Below are 24,011 nucleotides of genomic sequence, written 5' to 3'. Positions count from 1 at the left end.
CTTAACTTGATAAAACGCCTTACACACATTATAAATATGAGAAATATTTCCTTTGCTAGAATATAAAAATTTCAAATACTCCATTAATTCTTTAACAAATTCACAATGATTAATAAGGCTGATTACCTCACAATGAATAGAATTTTGGATCTGCAAAAATAATCAAGTATCATATCTCATCCAATCTCTCCTAGTTTCATCAATTGGAGGATCCTTAGTTAGATGATCATCCATTTCGATACTTCGTAAATAACTACGAATAGTCTTACTCCAATCCAAAAAATTAGATCCATTTAATTTGTATTTCGTAATTTTAGTCATCACAGAAATCACATCAGCTACTATGGTTTTAACTTCAGCAATGAGAACAACCAACCCAAAAAAATAGCAACAAAAGAAACACAATCAGAAAACAGAAGGTGAACAGTACCTGAATGTGAACAGTACCAAAAAAAACCTCTACCCAACACCCAAACAATAAACGAAACACAGATCTGATGAGGGGGCTGCGAGGCGACTCCGGCGATAGTGACTGGAGCAGCGACGACAGGCGACGAGCCTCCGCACGCCGGCGAGTGGGATGGCGGCAGAATTTTATCGCGGCGCGTGTGGCTCACTCGCCAGCCGAATGCCGTCGGCTCTTCAGGAAAGCTTCACCGACGCTCTGGCGTCCTTCCTAGGTGGATGGTGAGATCCAAATGTTATCCTATATGGGTAACCCAAATGAACAAAGCCCTAAGTCTCAAAAAAAAAAAAATGAACAGAGCCCTAAGTCTTCAAAAAAAAATTTAAATTTCTATAGGAGAGGCTCTAATACTATGTAAAAAGATAATATTTAATATCTTTTACAATAGAGATTATAACATATTTATACATGAGAGACTGTATCTAGAAAGGAAAGGAAATCAAGTCTATGATCATGCAATCCCTAAAATTAAGCAACTAATACATCTATCAATATTTACTTCCTACATTAACATATTTACTTCCTATAACCTATAACATTAACTCCTCTTTAATGATGAAGTGTTAATGTGCTTTGTTTGACTACATTGAACCGGATCGTGAGCTACACTAATAGCAGCTTTGTTGTCACAGTACAAGAGGACTTTGTCTCTCTCCAACAGTTTGAATTTCTCCAACAATCTCTGCAACTATTGGAGTTCACAAACACCCTATGCCATCGCTTTATATTTTGCTTCAGCACTTGATTGAGCAACAATACTTTACATTTTGATTTTCCAAGTGACAAGGTTTCCTCTCACAAGTGTGGAGTATCCACTAGTCGACCTTCTATTATCAATGGATCCAATGCAATTTGCATCTGTGAATGCATGTATGCGGAGATAACCGTATTTAGAGAATAGATGACCTTTTTCAGGAGCAGACTTCAAGTATTGCAAAATGCATATGAGGCTCACGAGGATCATACATAAACTGACTGACTAAACTGACTGCATATGCTACTTCTACCAATATCCACTGATTGATTCACCAATACGTGCTTGTAGCTTGTGACTACTCTCAATGGGAGTTTCTGTTAGTTTGCAGCCTAACATACCAGTTTTTTCTAAAAAAATTCAAAATGTACTTCCTCCGAGAAATAAAAATTCCCTTCTTTGATCTGCTAACCTCGATTCCCAAGAAATATTGAAGTTTTCCTAAATCTTTAATTTCAAACTTCTGAATTAAAAGCTTTTTCAGCCGAGTCATCTCTTCAGTGTCATCCCAGTCATTACTATGTCATCAACATAAACTATGGGTAGAGTAATTTTACTCTTGTTTTATCTGATAAATAAAGTATAGTCAGCATTGTCATTGCTCTGTTAATAGCCAAAGGAAATCATAGGTCTGCTGAATCGATCAAACCTAGCTCTGAATGACTGTTTTAACCCATACAAAACCTTTTTTAGTCTGCACACTTTTCCTTGTGTTTTTTCATCAGCAAATCCAGGAAGGATTTCCATATACACTTCTTCCTTTAAATCTCCATGGAAAAATGCATTTTTCATATCAAATTGTTGTAGGTCCCAGTCAAGATTAGGAGCACAAGTTTCACATCAAATTGCTGTAGGTCCCGATTAAGATTGGCAGCACAAAATAGCAATACTTTGAGTGAGTTCATTTTGACAACAAGGGAAAATGTCTACTAAGACTCACTCCGTAGGTTTGAGTCTTGGCAACTAGTCTAGCCTTCAATCTTTCAATTGGTCCATCTGCTTTGTGTTTCACAGTGAACACCAATTTGCTACTAACTGATTTTTTTCCAAGTTGAAGAAATATCAACTCCTAGGTCTCATTTTTAGTCAAAACTTTCATTTCTTCAATCATTGCTCCATTCCAATTACAATCTTTGAAAACTTTCTTTCAATCCTGTGGAGTAGATACAGAGAAAATAGACAAAGCAAAGGCTATGTAGAATGGAGAGAAAAAATCATGAGAGAAAAAGTTAGAAATAGAATGCTTTGTGCAAAATCTAACTCTTTTTTTTTAGCAATTATTTTATTTAGATTATCAATGGACTAAGTCTCAAGGTTTAGGGATGACTAACCAGATGGAGAAGACAAAGATTCATCACACTGAGTAGGTTGTATAATAGCTTTTTCTGTCTGTTTTGTCTCTTTTTGAGTATCTTCTTAAATCTAATCTATCCAAATGCCTAATCTGGTCACCAATAGTCTCTCTTGTATTGTAGTCTCCTCTTGAATAAAATGCCCTAAAGTTATAGGACTAGGAATCATCTCTTTTCTCTCATTATACTCCCCCTGAAAAGGTGATGGAATAGTGCTAAAGTAAGGTTCAATCTCTCTAAATATAACATCCATACTGACAAAATATTTTCTGAATAAAGGTATAACATTTATAACCCTTCTGTGTGGAATAGTACCCAACAAACACACATTTAACTCTCGAATCAAAAGCTTTCCACTTGTCCTAGTATGAACAAAACATGTGCACCCAAACACATTTAGTGAAACAGTATAAGCATTTTTCCCTTTTAGCGTCTCTAAAGGACTTTTAAAGATAAGAGTTTTGAGAGGCATTCGATTAATGAGATAAGCTGCGGCTAAGACTGCATCTCCCCAATAGGTTTTTGAAAGATTCATGGTGAAAAGGATAGATCTGGCTACTTTCAACAGATGCCTATTTTTTCTTTCAGTAACACCATTTTGGACACTAATGTAAGGACTAGTTTGATGAAGTATGCCATTAGACTCTAGATAAGGGAAAAAACCGCCCTTTTCTATAAAAAACAGTGGAAAAGTACTTTTACTGAAGAAAGAATTATTGTTCACTGACAAAGAAAGTACATGTCCACGATGGTCAGAAGCACAACTTGAAGATGAGTGCTGAAAAAAATCGTTGCTTGAAAAAATCACCGGAAAGCATCTCCCATACCAGAAAAAGGTGAACCAAGTCATGAGTCTACACCGGAAAGGATTGCTGCCCAAAAAGACCATCGAAAAACATCACACGCGCCGACGAGTGGGAAAGACGCTGAATCTTGCGACAGCACATGGTTGTACGCGCGTGATCGGATGGCGACGACAACGCCAGAAATAGGTCGGAAATTGGATGGACTTTCCTTTAAGACAGACAAGTGATGTTGAACAACTCCCTTGATATAGTCGTCTAGAAGCTTGACCTATTAGTTAACCTTAACTTTTTTGCGATAGGTTTGAAAGGTTTAAAACTTATGCCAATTAAGGTGGCAAAGCTCATAATTAAATAATCAAGACTAATTAAGATCTCAAAAATTTGAATCCTCCTAATTATGAACCTTTTATATTGGCCAACAATAGTAGAGCCCAATGTAAATCATAGGGAGCCTAATCAAATCTCTATCTTGTTTAGAAAAAGATTGTTAAATTGTGCATTAATGGTGTGAGACAATCAGCTGATCAAGGTTAGGGAAGGACAATAAAACCTTAACCACAACCATAAACCCCTAAGAAAAGAGGTTGTGTATTTGTGCTACAAATGATCCAATCATTTGGATAAATGACACAAATACAGAATGGTAGTAGAGGTTAGGGGTGAGCAGAATTTGGTTATAACCAAAACCAAACCGTATTGATTTAATTCAGTTTTCTTTTTTCAGTTTCAGGTTCAGTTAGAATTTTTAAAAATTTTGGTTTTTCTGTTTGGTTAGGTTAATTCAATAATTAAAGAAGTCCAAAAAACTGAACCGAACAGATGTTTTAGTTTATTGTAAATGCTGCCAATTTAACCAAAAGCCTCCTGCCACCCCCAGTTCACTCCCTTTCTTGCTCTACTTTCTCCGACTGCTCATCGAAAAGCTATCTTGTCCCCATTGGCACTGCTCACCTTCCTCATCAGTGTCAGTCGTCCCTGTCTCTGCTCTGCTCCGCTTTGTTACAGTCTGCAAATCTTCTTTGCAACGGATTTTATCTGGGCTCTTCTTTGGTTTCGAAAAAATTTGATCTACATATGTGCAGAGGATTGGGCAGCTGATACTTGATTTGAATAGACATGTGTTTATTTGCCAAGTCCCTTCTAGATAATCATTCAGTTATAGTTGTACATCATGTAATTTATTTGTATACCATTAGGTTTCTTGTTTGCTTTGAGGGCCTTGTCTACTCTAATTGTTGAGGGATTTTTTGCCCTGTATTTTTCTTGCATGATTTTGAGTTTAAATTGATGAACCAACTAAAGAAAAAAAAAATTTTCTCAATTCAGTTCAATTTGGTTTCTTTATATTTAGGTTCAGTTTTCATAATTTTAAATTTCACTTTTTCAGTTCGATTGCACACGCCTATGTCTCTAAGATGGTTAAAGCAAATGGATTTAATAAGCATGTACACAGACCAAACCAAGTAAGGCAAACAAGCTTTTTCACCAACTTATCCTACAATTGCATGTTGCATGAAAACTGTAAATGGACACAAGTATATCTGTGAGGCTTAGAATCTGCCAGAAACATGAGCCGATACATTCCCAGAGTATCACAGAGGATATCAGTAATTGTAGCACCTAAACCTTTAAATAACAGTTATTACATTATGTAACAGCCGATATTTAAAACAATTTGAGAAATTTCAGTACTATTGGAATATGGATTGTGGCAACTGGAATCACATCAATGACGCATAAAAAAAAAGGGCCTGTAGTGTTAGCAAACCTAGACATTTTGGTCATGGAGAGCCTAGTTTCATAGCCAGTTCAACATGAAGACCTACCTGTTTATAAAATCCACACGACTTGGCCCTTGATTTCATCATGTTACCTATGCAATGAAGCCCAACAGCCATTGACAAGGACCTGAAAGCAGGGCGGGTTATGCCAAGCAAGACAGGCTCGTGGGCTGAGAGAAAACAAGCCAGGCTCGTGACCTGAGTTAAACAAGCCAAGCTTAGGTGGATCCGTGGGCTAGCCAGTGAGCTAAACCTTGAGGGTAGAGCCATGCAGGGCCAAATCCAAGTTAGATAGGCCATCCCATATAATCCCAGAGACAATTGGCTTGTGAAATCTAAGTGAACCCAGTTGCACTTGTAGGTGTTGAGATGTGGCTTGTGGAAACAAGTCTCATATTGGGCATTGTACAGGAAAATTAGAAGGCATATAAGTATTGACAAACTAAAGTGTTGACCAATATAGAAAGTTCCTAATTAAGAGGATTCAGATTTTTGAGATCCTAATTATGCTTGATTATAAGTATTTTATTTTTCTACCTTTATTGTAGATATTCCTAATCAGGTGTATTGTAAATATTCCTAAATTGTGTATAAATACTCAAATTTTATAAAAATCAATTCAATTGGAATAGAATAAAAAATTCCTCCCAAAATTCTTCATAAAACAAAATGGATTAGGCCATTTTGGTGATCAAGAACCAAGATTCAAGCCCAGTTCAACATAAAGACCTTTCTATTTTTTAATCCACGTCTTAGCCCTCAGTTTCAACACCAAAAAGGCAGAGAAGAAGAAGGTCCAATAAAAAAAAAGTCTACCAAACTCCAAATAATTTGAACAACAATGCATGAGGTGCATAGACAAAGCACTCATCATATACCTCAAGAAGAAAACACTCAAAAGTTTCGACCGAGTACCCACGCAAAATAACCATGTACTTTCCCAAGAAATTTCACAAGTCTCCCTAATCTGATAGCCACTCTTTCAAAATTCTCTAGTTTCCATTTAGAATGTGACACTATTTTGGAACCGCTATCATCATATAAACAATCCATGCATATAATATCATTCCTTCACAAAGACCTTAAAATTGCACACAGTGATGCAATTTCCTCCAAACACTTACTCCAAAAATTAATGAGTAAATCCTTAAAAAAGAAGTTTTGATTTAATCACAAACTCTACAGAATAGCCAAAGAACTAACAAAATAATGTATGGTAATCAATTACGGATACATGTTATCAACACAAGGAGGATCTTCTAACAAGTGATTATTTCTTGTTAAATCAACAAAACAGGGAAGAACAAAATGAAAAAAGAAAAAGGGAAAAAATCCAAAATGACAAATTAAAATTTATAAAATATTATTGAAATATGAACTTATACTTTCTAGGAATAAGACTGTGTGTTTAGAAAGCTCATAAAAGCTCACACTTACAAGGTATCATATGATTGGAAGTTGAAGCAAATGTCTAATTGTGATAATTTGATCAACATGAGCCTCCTTTAATCAAAGATACAATTTTCATCTATCATATTCATTATTCCTATAATTTTACCAATTAGGTCTTCAAATTATGAATGGGAAAAGAATGACATCAATAAATTTCTCAAGAAGTCGAGATCAAAACATGTAATATCACATCAACACTTAAAACCTTGTAAAAAGCAACTAAAGAGGCACCTAATCAAAACGCTCAGAAGGATCTAATACAAATTCCTTCAAGGAAAACAAAAAAGATGATAAAATAAGGTTTCCAGTGTTTACCTTGGGACATTTTGGGCCTTCAAGTAAACTTCTTCCTGATGCTGGTGTTTTAACACTATCCGCATAATTTTTTATTGCCTCTGAAAGGTTGCTGGAATCACATATAAGAAACTTGTGGAAAGATCGACCAATTGCAACATTGGCAAAGGCTCTGTTATTCACCAATGCCGATCTCAGATCTGTTAAGTGACCAGGCTTCAACTTGGGATAAACAGAAAAGAGATATGATGTGATTAAGTAATCCAATACAGCATCCCCAAGAAACTCGAGTCTCTGTTTGAAACAATCAAAGTATCAACAAGGTGCAGTATCAGAATAGAAATTGTCCCAACGCGGGTTAGAAGATAAAAGAAATACAATGAAGCGAGGATCAGTTACTGCTTAGTACCTAACTAGAGAAGAATGAACACAGACCTGATAGCAGCCTCCTCCATGCTTGTTGTAGGAAGGATGCACAAATGCTTGTAGAAGCAGACCTCTACGGAGAAATTGATGACCCAATAAATTTTCAAGGGCAACCATGTCTATGGAACGAGCAAGTGGCAGGAAGCTATCACTTGCTAGGCAGACCTTGATAACTTCTGAAGCTTCAAAGTCAACTCTGATTCCCAGCCATTTAAGAAATGCAGTCGCTGCTTTGAAGCCACTATCAACAATAAATGCCCCAACAAGAGCCTCAACTACATCAGCAATTGTTTTCCTATGTAACCAGTGGTGACCTTTACTACATCTGACATCATTAGCATTTGCTTGGCCATGGCCATGGCTTCTGTTTTGAGAATGAATATTTCCTTCTGATTCCTCAGTACAAATTCTACGGCAAGGACGACCCAGGGCAAAAAATTGGCAGGGATCAAAAGGTTGATCACGTATGTATACCTGAAAAAAAAAATGGAAAAAATCATATCCACTTGGGTAATGGAATGAGATGGAACCAAACCATAAAAAGTTCAGTCACATTTTTCCCACTGAGTTTTATATTCTAATCTCTGTGTGAACTGTGAATACATGTGTCTTCTGGAAATTCTAATCCCTGTGATAGATAAAATGGTGTAGGAATTGTTTCTGTTAAAATTGAAGTTTTCTCTTAATTCATGGGATATGACCATGAGAAAATCATGTGATAAGATTAGCAAATTATTGGCTTGATTAATACTTGTAGTTTTAGGAGTGATTTATGGAATTCTGTATATGTCTTGTACTTGCATTATAAATATGGACTTTTTTTCATTATGCTAACACACAAGTGAATAAAATGCAACTCTCTAAGCTATTATGTCCGTCGACCTAATCTCTCGGTAGCCGAACCACGTAAATTTGTTTTCTTGTTATTTTTTCTTCTCTTTTCTATCATTCTTAATTTCAACAATTGCCGACAGCGGGAATCCCACCTAATATTTACAGATGATATCATTTTGTTTTTGGTCCAAGGACAAATTTTAGAAACTATTTTATTCTTCCTACAAACTTTTGAGTGAGTGTTAGGCCTAATGTTATCTATTGTTTATGGTGTTTTCAAGGAAAATGAGTTGTATGAAGACACTAGAGTGCTCCTGCAAATAATATTTAGAGCTTTTGATAGGAGGATAAGGCTTAAAGAACGAGGCATTCTACAGTTTTTGCAGTGTTCTGGAATATTAAATCCATCTTCAATAATAAGTGTCTAGTTCTATAGGACTGTTGGATAAAATAATTTTGCACAACTCGTCGTGGGTTATACTTCAGAAAGATACTGAAGAGTATCTTTAGCTGAAACTCCAGAACACTGGAGAGTGTAAATTCATCTGTTTTATGCTTTTATATGGTTTATTTAGCTTGTATTCTTCATTTTATAATTGTCTTCTTTATTAAGATCTTTTATCAATTATAAAAAGTATAGAAATAATTGAGTGATAGGAAAGTCATAGATAAAAAAAAATTATTTGGAAAATTTACACATAATTTTAAAGGATTTAATCATACCTGCAAGTTTCTGCTTCTTGCTAGCTTTAACAAATTGGAATTATTTACAACATTAGAACGTTTCCTAGTAAGTTCCCCTTCATCAAGAGTATCATGCAAAAGAAAAAGATGTCGACCAACTGCAAATTTGAGAAAAGCATCACCCAGAATTTCAAGTCTTTCAAGAGATAGACGCTCCTGACACTTCTCTGTGGTAAGTGCTTCTAATACCTGATATGAAGAAGCAATTACTGCCAAGAAAAAGTCCGCGCAAGAATCACCAGCACAATTTTACTAATATAATGGCCAACTTAATTTAATTAATTGCTTTTGAAATCCATTAGTTATATAGAAAAAAGAAAAGAAAAAAAAAATAGTTAAAATAATTACTTCTGCAGTATGGCCTTACTCTAAAGGCAGAAACTTCAGCTCCCTCTGAGAATGAAGCTGATAACAAGCTCTTCAATTCAATGGCTACAAGCAAGTTTTCCAAACGATGCATGATTGATGGTAATAGAGAAACTGAACTTCCAATATCTTTAGAGAAGCCTATTATCTTCAACTCACAAAGTTCAGCAGGCATATCAATGAAGTATTCATCCAATTCTTGTGTTTCTGCCCAAAAAAAAGAATCAATATGAAAATTCATTTTTAATACTAAATAAAGCATGTAACTGTATGATTGGTGAGAAAGAAAAATGCTATAGTATTTGAAACTTTTATTTTAATTAACCAAAATTTTCTTAAAAAAATCATAATATCCTCATTAAAGTTTATTAAATAAGGTGACAAAAAACACATGTTACAAATAATTCTTCTTTTAAATTTCTGCAATTCTTCAAAATATTCGTCTTATTTTAGATATTGAAAAGAAAAACTCACTTTTTTACATTTAAAAAAATATTTTTAATAATTTATTCCACACAACAAGCTCTTATTGGCAAATATTTTTCATTAAATAAATTATTTGACTTCTTTTCTTAATTTAAATATTTTTTTGCTCATTTTTTCTTATCTTCTATTCCATGTGACATGACCTTGACATTCCAAATTTATTTTATTCAACTAATAAAACTATTTTTTCAATTTTGATGGTATTTTTTAATTTAATTTCCATTGCACGGCTATAAATGGTCAAAAGATTATTTCTTATTTTTATTTTTTTATTATACATTCAATTTTTATATTTGAAATTGATATATAGTAATTGGTTTTGACTTAATAGTTATTAGTCATGATTTCCATGCAAATGGTAATCTAATTAGAGAAGGCGGAAGAGGGATTGGTTGATTTCCATTTTCCCATTTATTTGGTGGAATCACATTCCAATCCTTACACGAGAAATACTAGGGATCATAATGACCTATTCAAGTTCCCATTCGCACCCTATTTTTTTCACTAACCAAAAGGAGCCTAAATTTCTCTTCTATTTTCTCTTAACTTGGTTGAAGAGCACCTTCATGTTCACCAAAAAGAGGTAAATTCGCTGCATATACGTCAGAATTTTTCTCCACACAACTAGAAGATGGAGAATTATTATGTTAATGAGCAAGTGGACAACTTCAGGTAATAATAATCATGCAATCAGGAAAATGGAAGTTTCAAAAGATTACCAGAATCCTCTTGTCTTCGGTTGTGTAGCAAGTTGTGCAAACAAAAGAGTGGTTTTGCATGAAGAAGAGGTTGTTTAGGATATTTAAGTTGAATGCCAAACCTAATAACGAAAGTATAATCAATCTCTCGCGATAAAATGAAAATCAAATACTATACAGTTGATAAGATGCTTAAAATTCTTTTAACATGTGAATTTTCCTAAAAGCAGAAAGTAGGGAGAAGACAGCATACAACTATTCAGGGGAAACTAAATGGATTATATGAATGGGATATGAAAGTTACCTACATTTCACTTAGGTATTCCAGATGACTTTGAGCGCTTGAACATTTGTGTGGGCTCAGACCATTCTTTCCGTGAACTACGTTAGTGACAAAGTAGAACTGTTTCTTATGTGCCACGTAAACTAAACTATTCTCAATATCCCTTATACTTCTGCAACCATTGGCAAGTTGCAAATGAGAACCTGAAGGAAAATTTTCTTTTTGCATGTTTCCGAAAACAGGAGACAATAAACAACTTCTTATAATATCCCAATCAACTGTCACTCCATTTCCACAGCCCCACAGAATGACAGGAAGCAACAAGTAGAAAGTAAAGCTTGATTTACAAAAAGAATCCTTCCCCAAGGAAACAAATTCTGAAATGAGTTCTGATCGGTCAAGGATGACTTTTAGAAACATTTCTTGAAAATTCATTGCCATTGTGATCTGTCCACATATAATCAGTGAATTCCCGGAAGTTAAGCATTATGAATTCACTAAACTATCAAAGTTTACCTCATCTGTATTAAATTTCACAAGTCCCAACGGGACGAGCTTTGTTGTCACATATCTACCACGAGCAAGATGAAGATCAAGTTGCAATTGTTCAGCCTCTTGGGGTAGAGGTGCCTTGACAAAAAGACCAAACTTTTTATATGTCCTGTCCCGAGGAACAGGACAAAATTCTAAATAGTAAGAATGTAGATAGATCCAGTTCTCTGAAGTAGTCCATGACTCCTTCAATAAAGCAGGAACTAGCATCTCATGCAGTTCACCTCGAGAACCCTCATCTGCAAACAAACAAAACTTATCAAACAGCTTGTCAAATAGAAAGGGACTATAGGGTTGCAAAAGTGAGTTGAACATTTCAACCTTCAAAATTGTCATAATCAGAAGAAGGCAACGCTGACTCTTCATCTGCATCTTCTTGATGTGGCAAAAGAAAATTGCTCAATGCACCCAGCTTATGCAATTGTTCAATTGCCAGCAGACAAGCATCTTTTTTAGCAGCTTCTTGTGAAGGTTGTGGTTTGCCAACAATTTGATGTAGAGGAGCATTGGAGGGAAAAATTATGTGGCATATAGTTCCTCCTAAATCATCAAAATAAAAAAAATTTGGCTTGGGATCAAAATACCTGCAAAAACAAATCATGTCAATATATATATATATATATAATGGTTTGAAATCAGAAGTTAGAAGGAAGTCATACTCATCGTGTGGAAGTTTAGAGCAGTAATGGTGCAGTAATGAGATGCTATATGCAGAACTGACAGAAGCACCAGTTATATCTACTTTATATACTTTTTCCTCAAGACCAATGAATGTCTCCTTAGATGTTCTCGAAGAAATTTCCATATTCATTTGATTTTCATCTTTTCTAAAACTTTCTATCAAGTCTAGCTCCTTCTGGCTGCCACTGAATAGGGAGAAATTATCTGGTTAGGAGATGAGGGGAAAGCAGCAAGACACATGCACTTGCACACATACGAATGCTGTAGAAAATTTACCTGTCCACCAAAAATGCATATTCAGACTGAGGCATACGCGCACGTCCTCTAGATTGTATGAAGCTGGCAACAGTTTCTGGCAGATCAAACCGTATAACAAGGCAGCATGTCTGAATATCAAGTCCTTCTTCACCCACTTTAGTAGCAATCAATAAATTCAACTGTCAAATCAAAATAAACAGGAATTTAATTACTGGCCTCAGTTTATAGAAGCTAGTATTAATACATGCCATATACTTGAATTACATGGACAAACACCACCTACCAATCCAGTGTCTCTAACACCTTAAACAATTAGGGTTCTGCATGGCATTAATGATAAAAATTTGCCGCTTATAATGATTTTGGTTGTCATCTTCACTAGATTTTTATGCAGGTGGTGCTTATGTAGCATGTCACAAGAACACAGCAAGCTTAGAGTTTCGAAATCACATATCAAAGCAGTAACAAGATGAGTATGATGTGAAAATTAACTGTCCAAAGCATTTCCAACGTTTCCCCTTTTATTTCAACGAGATGTGAATATTGATGATGAAACTGGTCTCAAACAGAGCTAAATTGGCAAAAAGGATTCATATAGCAGACCCCAACTAGTTTGGGATTAAGGCTTAGTTAAACTTTCAGCATCAGTTCAGGAAATTATGTAGACATTAACATTCCAGAGATTAGAATCGTACAACGCGAGAATAGGAGGAAAATAAGCCATTTATAAAGCCTACATACCCAGCCACGAAAGTAACCCAAGAAGGATGATGGTAAGCCATTTACACAGCCAAATCTCTAGCCACCAAAGTAACTCAGACACAAACAGTTTGACTTAAGTGGTTTAATCTTCAATGTTATAAGCACAAACAAGGGTGCTAGGCTAGGTAAATATTGTAGGGCCTACAGAATTAGCTCATTTTCCTAAAGAGTTACAAGGGACAGAAAAGGGGCTTGGGCCAAGGTCATTAAAGTAAAATTGGATGCTTCACACATCTGAAAGTGCCCATCTAACATGATATGCAAACAAGACTTGCAAACTCTCTTACAATTATCAGATAGCGCTTGGAAATTTAACATGAAATCAGGCCTGTTTTTTACTTCAAGTGAGATAGGCTATCTTAATTTGCTTAAACTTAAAATGCCACTGTATAAAAATGACCAACACTGACAGAATGCTAGAATGAAGATTAAACATTACCTTTCCAGTTCGAAACTTCTCAAGAATGTCGTTCATGGACTTTCGAGACACACTCCTCAGTCCACAATGGACCCCAACAAGAAAATCACAATTCCAAGAAGTTAAGAACTTAAGATTTTGCAATACGTATGAAAGGGATCTTGCAGTAACGATCCTGTTTACAAAAATTATACACTTCATATTTGGTTGCAACCTGTAAAGGTAAAATAGAAGTTGTCAAAGAGCTGCCCATCAAAGGCCAATGATCCACAGCAAGAAACATCATTGTAGGACAACAAAACTCCCATGACCACAGAGAATGATAACAATGAATAAAAAGAAGCTTTGCATTATACTTCCACAATGGTTTGGGAATTGGGACCTCTTATAAACCCATGGGCACTCTACTCCCATTGCAAGAGCTTTTGGATTCAGTTAAACCCAACCCATTTTCTTAAAATAGTATGGGAGTCTCTTCATTTAACATTGGGAATCCATAAGTGTTACACGCTCCAAGTGTTTGGGTAATGTGGCCCTTACAAAGTTATGGGCCCTCTTCCCCCCTTAAAGCTTTTGGAGGCGAGTAGGTCCAGCCTTTTTTCTCAATACTTTATAAAGTGAGATTGTAGTGTTACCCACAATTTACATAATCAAAACCTATCATTAGAAAATCATTCAGTTACCATCATTGTGAGGATCAAAATAGAAAAGAACATTTTCATGACAAGAAACAAAGAAATAACATACAGCCATTCTTATGTAAATACAAAAATATTCTCTTAGTGGACATTACATGCATTAACCAAGCATAGTTGCAGACCCACAATTGAACAAAAAGGTAATAAGTATGCCAAATGAAAATATGCAAGGGTAGTAAACATTGTCAAACTTGCAAGCAACAAGATAAAACAGAAAGAACAACTCAATAGCCAACTTGATTTTATTAAAGTCCCTAAAAGAATGTTTCACAAAATCCTATGAAAACTAATAACCAACCTGAAGGTGGAAAGGATTCCAATAAGGCGTAAAAGCTTTCTTGAGAAAAAAGGCTCATTCAGAACCTCAACACCAGAGATATCAGATGCCATGCCATCTAAAACAACAGTTAAAACAAGGTCTGAATCAAATTAGAAGAAGATTGATGCAAAATTTTCATATAAAATTTTGATTAACACCATATGCAAGCGCAAAAAAAAAAATTAAATGCATCACAATATCTTAAGTTCCAGTGAGAGAGAAACAAGCAACTAACATAATCTGGGACACAAAATTTGAACTTCTATCCCGTAGTATATTAATAATTTATGATAAAAACCAGAGAGAACTGGAAAGTCTGACCGCTTAACAATATAATAGAGTAGCTCTCATTGTGGCTAGTTTTAGACACGAGTGTAATCCTATGACCTATGCTACATTTTTATATCCAAATCCCTTCTAACCAACCACAATAAATCTTAGTATAGTCCCCAGACAATGAAACTGGAAGTATAGGACAAAGCTTAACAAAAGCACATGTTAGAGACAAGAGGTACTAAGTAATCAACAAGATTTTCATTCGTTGAATGCATTGTGCACAATATATATATATAGTGAAGAGAGAGAGAGAGAGAGAGAGAGAGAGAGAGAGAGAGAGAGAGAGAGAGAGAAAGTTGTATAAAAACAGAAGTAAACACAATCAACAAACTCCAAGAGATGTAAGCAAAAATGCATGCCTACATAAAATGATGCCTTCTTAAATTTTGATGCAATGTACCCAGAGTCACGTATGCATAGCTAAGGTCATAATTATGATCCATTCTCAATATGGGGGTAGGGTCCTATTTGCAAACCTTAAGTTTCTTTTAGGGGATCTGAATTGTTTGAATATTTTGTAATTGGTGTTAAGATAATTGAATTTCTTGTGTATATTTCAAGAAATGGAGATACAAATTTATATGCATCTACCTCTAGCTATTTGAGAAAGTAATCCCTATAATTAATCTAATGTTTAGGAATACAAACAAAAACATTGATACAATAGCTAACTTTTCCACGATACCCCCTCTCCATCAAGTTGGAGAGTGAATATTAATTATGCCCAACTTGTTATAAACATAATCTACCCAAGCTCCATCCAGAGCTTTAGTAAAAATCTCTCTTTGGTGTTGATGAGTCCTATTAACATTATCCTCTATTAAATCTTTTCATGAATAAAATGTAATTAACCTCTGTATATTCAGTTGGATCATGAAACACATAATTAGAAGCAGTGTGAGGAGCAGCTTGATTTTCACAATGCAATTTATATACATCTGTCTCTAGCTATTTAGGAAGTAATCCCTCTAGTTAAGCTACTATGTAGGAATACAAAGAAACATAATAATACAATAGTTGACTTTTCTATAACAATTACAATTAGATGGATATTTTTGATACCATATGACTTGTAGCTGCTGGACGTTGCTAGTACCCCTCAAACAAAAATTAAATGGGTCTAATTTTATGGATTGGAGTAAGACAGTTCGTACTTATCTACGAAGCATTAGAATAGATGATCACTTTACCAAAGATTCCCAGGTAAGATTCCAACTGATGACATTAGATAAACTTGAATATGGAATGATGCTCGATTATTTTTGCAGATCTAAAATTTCATTCATAGCGAGATAATCAATCTTATTAATCACTGTGAATTTGTTAAAGAATTAATGGATTATTTAGAGTTCTTATACTCAGACAAATATAATATTTCTTGCATTTATGAGGTGTATAAGGCATTTTATCGAATTGAAAAATAGGATAGAACACTTATTGCATATTTTATGGATTCTACAAGAGTTTAAGAGGAGCTTAATGTTTTGATGTCCTTTAGCACAGATGTGAAAACTCAACAAGTTCAACGAGCTCCCTCCAGGATTTGAGATGGCTAAATCTCATTTTCTCTTTGGTCCTGAAATTTCATTTTTGCATGATGCTTTCAATAGAGTGTTGCATACAAAATTTTCCTCTCCAATTCCTTCATACAGCACTAGTGTCCTTATTAGCCGTAATATCAATAGCAAACAAAAGAATAAAGATGGGAACAGGGGAAGTTTTGGTAGTAGAGGATCTCAGCGTTCTAGGGAAGCAATTCCTTCTCCCGACTCTGGCAAAATCATTTGCTATTATTGCTATAAATCTAGGCACACTAAAAAGACGTATCTGAAACTTCAAAATAAGAATCAGCGCTCACAAGTGGCGCATATGGCAATTGAAGCTTCCCCTGATCAAGGTATTTTGATATCTGTAAATGAGTATGCACAATTCTCTCAGTATTGACATCTCTAAAATCCTCTAATTCCCTTATCACTGCTATTGTTGAGTCAGGTAAATCTTCTGCATATCTTGTGTCTTCCTCCTCAAAATAGATTATTGATTCTGGTGCTACCGATCATATGCTAGGTAATTCTACTCTTTTGTCTAATCTCGAGTTTCATACATCGTCTTCTTATGTTACTCTTGTTGATGGCTCTAAAACTTACGCCATGGATTCTGCACATGTCAAACTAACACCTTCTCTTTTTGTGTCCTCTATACTATGTTTTCCTAAGTTCTTTTTTAATTTTCTTTCTATTAGTAAGCTCACTCGTGCACTAAATTATTGTCTAATTTTTTCTTGAGCATTGTATGTTTCAGGATCTTTCGACAAAGTAGATTGTTGGTAGAGAATGAGTAAGAGGGTCTTTACATCCTGAATCAACAAATTCCTAAATCTTTTGCATGTTCCACAAGTTTAACTCCCTTTAATATTCATTGTCGATTGGGGCATCCTTCTCTCTCTCTGCTTTAAAGAAGTTATGTCCACAGTTTTAGTCTTTATCTTTGTTGAGATTCTTTCTATAAATAGCTTAGATTTGTAGTGATAATTAGGGACATGATTATGTGATATGATTGACATATGATTAGGCTATAATTAGAGAATTAATTTATTTTCTTACCTAGTATGTACTTTTGTAAGTAGTATATATACCCCAATTGACTTGAGGGGAATAATCAAGTATTTTCTCTCAAAGCTTCTGCTTTCTTCTTCTTTCTTTTTATTATCGGTTTCATGGTATCAGAGCCAAGAAACTTGGTTCACTTGTGAGTGGTAGATCTATCATCTTGCTTTGCAGACTTTCTAGAAATCAGTTGGTCTCACCACCTAGCCCATCCTCCTTGCCGGCTTGATCAGCCGCCCGGTGAAGCATCGCCGCCAGAACTGGTCCCACGTGCCACTCAAAGCAATCTGCCTCCGGAACACGTGCCGGCAGTGAACTGTCCTTCGGCTACCGTTTCACGCCAGCGACTCTTCCTCCAGCATCGCCCGGCGCCTGCGACTCTAGCCCAATGGGTCTGGTCACCTGCCCAGTCCGTCTTCACATGTCCCTTGTGAACAATAATGTCAGATTTACTGTTCACAAGCACATATCCTCCTTTTTTAGCAAATTCAGGTCCCTATTCAGTCCCTTGTTCCATAATCTCTCTCGACACCCTCAATGAGTCTCCTAAATCTTTCTTTTCAATTGCTACGGTGAAGTTGCAAGGAAGTAATAATTATGTGTCTTGAACTACATCCGTAGAATTATGATTTTTAGGACAAGGGTATGATGATCATTTAACAAAAGATGCCATTGATAGAACCAACTAGGTTAAGATTGATGCTCAACTATGTAGTCTTCTATGGTATTCGTTAGATCCAAAATTGTTTGCTTTGTTTCAGTCTTGCAAAACTTGTTGAAAGGTTTGGACTAAGGCCAAAGCATCATATACTAATGACATACAACGCAGCTATAAGGTTGTGTCAGATATGGTTCACTTACAACAGAATCATCAGGATATGGCTAGTTACTTGGGTCAAGCAGAAACACTAAAAGATGAATTTAATTCTCTTATGCCTTTTACTGATGATGTTGATGCAAGAAGAACAACATGATAAATTCTTTATGGTTTTAGTATTAATTGGATTGCGATCTGACCTTTGCTCTGTGAAGATTAAATTTTGACTGGTTCAGTTATTTCAACTTTAGAAGATGTGTCAGCTAGGCTCTTACGTATTTCAAGCGTGACGCTACAGATATAGAATTCTCAGTTTTGGCTGTGCAGCAAGAGAATCAAGGACAATGAGGAAATCGCAAAGGTAAAGGGAAGAAGTTTCATTGCTCCTATTGTGATAAGAAAGGTCACGCACGGGATGCATGTTGGGCATTGCATGGGTGACCATCACGATCCAATCAACCCGATAATACTGGCAAGTCGGCAGCTCATCTTGCTCAATCTAATGAAGAAGGTATGCTTCCACAACCTAGCAATAAATCTCAAGAACTAGATTCAATCACTTTAACTGGAGAAGACTATAAAGAATACTTGTGGTTCCAAACAGCTAAGCAACAATATCTTTTAGTTTGATTCGAGTCAATTTGTCAAACATCATCATTTACCTATAATACCTCGAATCAATAAACAGGCTTAAGTCCCCTTTGAGTTAATATATTAAGATGTTTGGGGTCCTTGTCCTATTGTGACTAAGTTTGGCTTCAAATATTTTGTTACTTTTATCGATGATTTCTCCATACTACTTAGTTATTAATACTTGGTTATTTTTAATGAAGAATCATTCAGAATTATTCTTCATTTTTTGTGCTTTCTCTGCTGAAAGACAAAATCAAAATAATACTTCTATTCAATTGTTGCGAAGTAATAATGCTAAAGATTATCTTTATGGGAAATTTCAACCTTATTTGTCACAAAAAGGGATTATTCATCAAGTCTTCTTGTGTTGACATTCCTTCATAAAATGGGGTCAATCGCACGCTCTCCCCCATTCTTCATGATAATCTCCCTTATAATATTTTGTTTTCCACTAAATCTTTGTTTCCTATTAAATCACATATCTTTTTTGTTGTGCTTGTTTTGTTCATAATGTTCATCCATAGATTACTGAATTAGATCCCAAATCACTAAAATATGTTTTTCTTGGTTACTCTCGACTTAAAAAAGAGTGTCGTTTTTTCTCCTAAACTTAATCGGTCCTGAACTTAATTGGTACCTTGTGTTTGCTGATGCAACATTCCCTAATCTAATCCATTCTTTCTACCATCATCTGTTTATGACACATAGGGGGAGAAAAATCACCTCTTTGGTATACGCTGTTCGCCATTTGTCTCATCCTCAGAATCTTCCTGCTCCTTCAGCATATGTGCTTAGCCACCCTCCTATAGTTCATGTTTATTCGAGACGCCCAGATGACCTTGACTTTGATCCACTACCTGCTTCTTCATTGGCAAATCCTGCTCCCATCATTCCTTCTCAGTCTGACTTAGATTTTCTCATTATGCTTCATAAAGGTAAATGTGCTTGCACCTATCCTATTTCATCTTTTATTTCTTATAATCAGTTTCCTCTTTTTGCTTTAGATTCCATTTTAATCTCTAATACTGTTGTTGAGGCTTTATCCCATCCTGGTTGGAGTGCTGCAACGGAAGAGGAAATGATGGCCCTAGAGACTAATGGCACTTAAGAGTTGGTTTCCTTGCCCTCAAGAAAGCGGACTATTGAGTGTAAATGGGTATTTGCAGTGAAAGTAAACCCTAATGGATCTGTAGATCTGTTGCTCGACTCAAGGCCCGTGTTAAGCTCTCTTTCCAAGTATGGATTGAGGAATTGGCCAATCAATTATTGCAAAAACTTTGTTTTTATCTACGGACACCCTAGCCTTTGAGATAATGTGACCCAAATAGGCTACTTGGGTGATGGCAAAGGAACATTTGGACTGCATTAGAAATAAATGTTGTGACCGCAGCAATGAAAAAACCAATTTGATGCATTCAAGGTGTTCCTCCCAAGTCCTACTATAAATTAAAATATCGTCCAAAACCACAAGAATAAATTGACGGAGGTAAGATTGAAAAACCTCGTTCATCAAAGCCTAAAATGTTGATGGTGCATTTGAGCGCCCCATGGGCATAACAAGAAATTCAAAATGCCCATGGTTAGTTTGGAATGTTGTTTTGTCAATGTCTTCCGGTGCAATTCTGACTTGATGATATCCTGATTTGAGATCTAACTTAGTGAAATATTGTACCCCATGTAATTCGTGCAACAATTTTTCCACTACTAGTATTGAGAATTTATCTTTTATTGTTTTGGCATTCGAGTCCCTATCATCCACACGCATTATCTCGTCGGCCTATTAAGGACCAGCTCTACACCAACTCCTCTTCCTCGATGAGATTAAGGCTGAAATACACCCAATTTGCAGACTTACCCAGCCTCAAAGATCACAATGCAAAAGGACCATTAGGTAATACTTGAGCCATCCGGAATGATCTTATTTTCTACAAAAATAGAATTTATCTTCCCTCCACCTCTCCACTAATTGCTACCATCCTCTCGGGCATCCATGACACTACCCATTAAGGCGTTCAGAAAACCTTACATTGAATGCATCAAGACTCTTATTAGAAGGGCCTGAAGTCATCTGTCTACGATTACATTGCCGCTTAGCCCACCTGCAAGCGCAATAAATCTGAGCATCTCAGCCCAGCAAGATTGCTTCAGCCCCTCGTGTACCCACACAGGTTTGGGCTGACATTACCATGGATTTCATTAATGGTCTCCCCAAATCAAGGGGCAAATCTGTCTTGTTAATTGTGGACCACTTTTCTTCCTCTGGCTCATCCCTACACGGCGACTAGTGTTGCTGACCGCGATGTTCACTAGCCACTTCTGGAAGGAACTTTTTCATTTGTGGTACTAAATTGGCATTCTCTTCTGCTCACTATCCTTAATCCGATGGACAAATAGAAGTGGTACATTGGACAATTGAGATGTATTTGCGTTTCTTTGTGGGTGATTTTCCCAAACGGTGAACAAATTGGCTTCCTTGGCGGAATACTGCAATAACACTTCCTTCCATACGACCCTCCGCACTGCTTTGTTTCCTGTTCTCTATGGGTGCAATCCTCCTCGCCTCCTCTCCTATACCATCGAATCATCCCATATTGAGGCAGTTGACCAAAGATTAATTGACAAAGATGCCATTTTAGCTAACATTTGGGCTCATCTCCAGCAGGCTAAGTAGTGTATAGAGGACTAAGGGACACAGGGATTTGGTTCTTTAGTCTAGTTGCGCCTTCATCCTCATTGTCAAAAGTATGTGACCCCCCCATTACGCCATAAGCTTGCCCCCAACTACTATGGGCCCTTTCCTGTTGTGCGCAAAATTGGCCAAGTTGCATATCAATTGGACTTACCACCAGATAGCAAGGCGCATAATGTCTTTCACATTTCGCTACTCAAAGCTTTTCATGGCCCCCCACCTGCCACTCCTGCTCTTTTACCACCTGTACAAGATGGTTGTATTCTTCCAGAGCCTTGTACAGTTCTGCATAGTTCTGCATGCTCATCTCAATTGTGGCACTTGGAAGTACTGGTACATTGGTGTGGCTTTAATGTTGCTGATGCGTCTTGGGAATCTGTTCTGTGGACCAACTCCGAACAGTCTATCCTGACTTCGAGTTCGAGGACAAGCTCTTTCTCCAGGAGGGAAGAAATGTTACAGATGCATTCATAGGCCAGAGGTACAGCCGACGTGGACAGCATAAACAGGGGAGCTAAATCAGCAATACAGTCAGATCTTTTGGCAGCAATTTAGCACCTGAATTCCAGGCTTGATTTAGCAATTCTGCAATCATTCTAATATTCTGCAATTATCTATTTATAGCTTTCCTATTTTACAAAAGGTCAAATCCTCTCCTGTAATCTCTATTTAAAGAGACTATTAATGCAATAAAGAATAAGCAGAATTTCACAAATTATCTACAGAGTAAAGTTTAAGGCTCTCTCTTTCTCTAATGAGTCTAAGGTCTAAAGTTCCCTTTAAAGAGCTTCCCTGCATCAAACAACATAGGTTACTCAAGGGGAAGAGCAGCCAGCAACACTGTAGATAATAGACATGTCTCCCTTATCTCTCTACTCTCCTCCTCCTCCTCTCCTTTTCTTCTATTCTCTCCAAGCATCCTGCACATCCAGGATCACTCTTTTTTTTCCCTTTTCACGTTTCTCCTCCTCCTCTTCTCTTCTTCTCTTCTCATCTTCCGTATTTTTTCCCCTTTCCAATATGGCAGCCAGCAACACTTAAGGTCTTCGGAGGGCAGAAGTGTTGTTTTTTATAAAAAAAAATAAATTCTGCATTTTTACTATGTTTGATATTTATGTTTAAACTTCAAAATTTCAGCATACATATTTATAATTTGGAATCAATATGCAGCAGTTATATGTTGATAATTTCTGTATCTATATGTTTAGAATGTCAGCATAACTTTTATTTCTTATCATTCCTTGTAATTTTATAATTGGGGTTCTGTTTATTGCTTGTAATTTTATAATTGGAATATTGTTATTGCTGGTAATTGGTGTTATGTTATTGCTTGTGCCTTGTAATTGGTGTTGTGCTATTCCTTTTAATTCTATAATTGGCATATTTTAGATAAGTGTCGTGTTATTGCTTGTAATTTTATAATTTCAGAAATTATAATTGCAATTCCTTGTTTAATTTATTTGCAATTAATTGTTTTAATTAGATTAAATGGGAGACAACAGAACAAGTTAAATCATGTTATGCATTTATGACATTTAGATGTTAACTACTTGACTCAATTCTATTTATTGTAATTTTATTTTTACATTTAGAACTCTTGAAAATGAGTAGTTTTATGCAAATAAAAATATTTTTCCTTCTTTTTTTGTTTTTTTACTCAAAACTAGTTAAAGCATGATTGCCTCTCGCCTAAGGCCACAGGGTACACTGACCTTAATAACGCTGCCCTTGACTAATCATTAAAATTGAAATCAATCAACCACCAAAATTCAAGATATTGACGTTGTTAATAACAGATAAAGTTAGTCTTGGTGATAGAAGATGACAGTGGATGCAACAAAAATTTTCTATTCAAACCTGTTGTGCAGACAGCAGCCAAGAAATTTGCAGACTGAGATAGGTATCTATCACAAACAGAGTCATTACTGATATGTCCTTCCGCTTCTATCAATGCATTCCATTCAGAGGGATCACCACTCAAAAGAATTTGACAAGCCTTCAAAAACAGAAGAGGGAAAATCTAGAGAAGCTAGATTGAAATGTACCAAAAAGCATGCCATCAATAACAGACATCAAACAGAAACTAAAATTTAGGTAGCAGAAATATGTTACAATATAATTCTGTATTCTGATTCCTTTTCATACTCGTCATTCAGTTTTTAAGCAACTGAAGATCACCATCTTCAATTTGGAAGAGCATTACCTAAGAATGTTCCATACCAGGTTGAGCCCACTGGCATAAAACATAGGCATGACATCCCTAATTCACATCTACCAAGCATCCAGATATGGGACCAAGGAATTAGACCAGACAGTTCACTATTCTCATGCAGGCAAGCTCCTATTTTTTCCGTACCAGGGACCAAAGTTACAAATTTCAAATTAGTTCTCATTCTTACAAATCAAAATCGTCATGAAAACCTGCCAGTTCCCCTGTCATTTTTGGCTGACAGAATTTCATTTATAGTGAAGCAATTATCAAAGAAAAGCTTTCTCTTTG

The 24,011-nt window shown here is 35.9% G+C and overlaps 1 protein-coding gene across 2 annotated transcripts in view; it reads right to left on the bottom strand.

Moving 5' to 3' along the window:
• Positions 1-24,011, bottom strand: part of LOC110631208 (dicer-like protein 4) — a 42,817-nt gene that overhangs the window by 9,532 nt on the left and 9,274 nt on the right. The window contains exons 9-21 of one of the 2 annotated variants that reach the window (XM_021778954.2): positions 23,369-23,507; positions 14,410-14,506; positions 13,435-13,627; positions 12,252-12,412; positions 11,954-12,160; positions 11,616-11,878; positions 11,259-11,533; positions 10,768-11,189; positions 10,481-10,581; positions 9,258-9,482; positions 8,889-9,118; positions 7,341-7,805; positions 6,927-7,199 (exon numbers count right to left, since the gene is read on the bottom strand). In XM_021778954.2, coding sequence (XP_021634646.1) covers positions 6,927-7,199; positions 7,341-7,805; positions 8,889-9,118; positions 9,258-9,482; positions 10,481-10,581; positions 10,768-11,189; positions 11,259-11,533; positions 11,616-11,878; positions 11,954-12,160; positions 12,252-12,412; positions 13,435-13,627; positions 14,410-14,506; positions 23,369-23,507 — 3,051 coding nt within the window. The remainder of the gene's footprint in view (positions 1-6,926; positions 7,200-7,340; positions 7,806-8,888; positions 9,119-9,257; positions 9,483-10,480; positions 10,582-10,767; positions 11,190-11,258; positions 11,534-11,615; positions 11,879-11,953; positions 12,161-12,251; positions 12,413-13,434; positions 13,628-14,409; positions 14,507-23,368; positions 23,508-24,011) is intronic. The other variant, XM_021778955.2, reaches the window with a different exon arrangement.

Source organism: Manihot esculenta, chromosome 14 (genome assembly GCF_001659605.2).
Source record: "Manihot esculenta cultivar AM560-2 chromosome 14, M.esculenta_v8, whole genome shotgun sequence".
NCBI classification, from domain to species: domain Eukaryota; kingdom Viridiplantae; phylum Streptophyta; class Magnoliopsida; order Malpighiales; family Euphorbiaceae; genus Manihot; species Manihot esculenta.
This window is presented reverse-complemented; position numbering and strand designations above follow the sequence as displayed.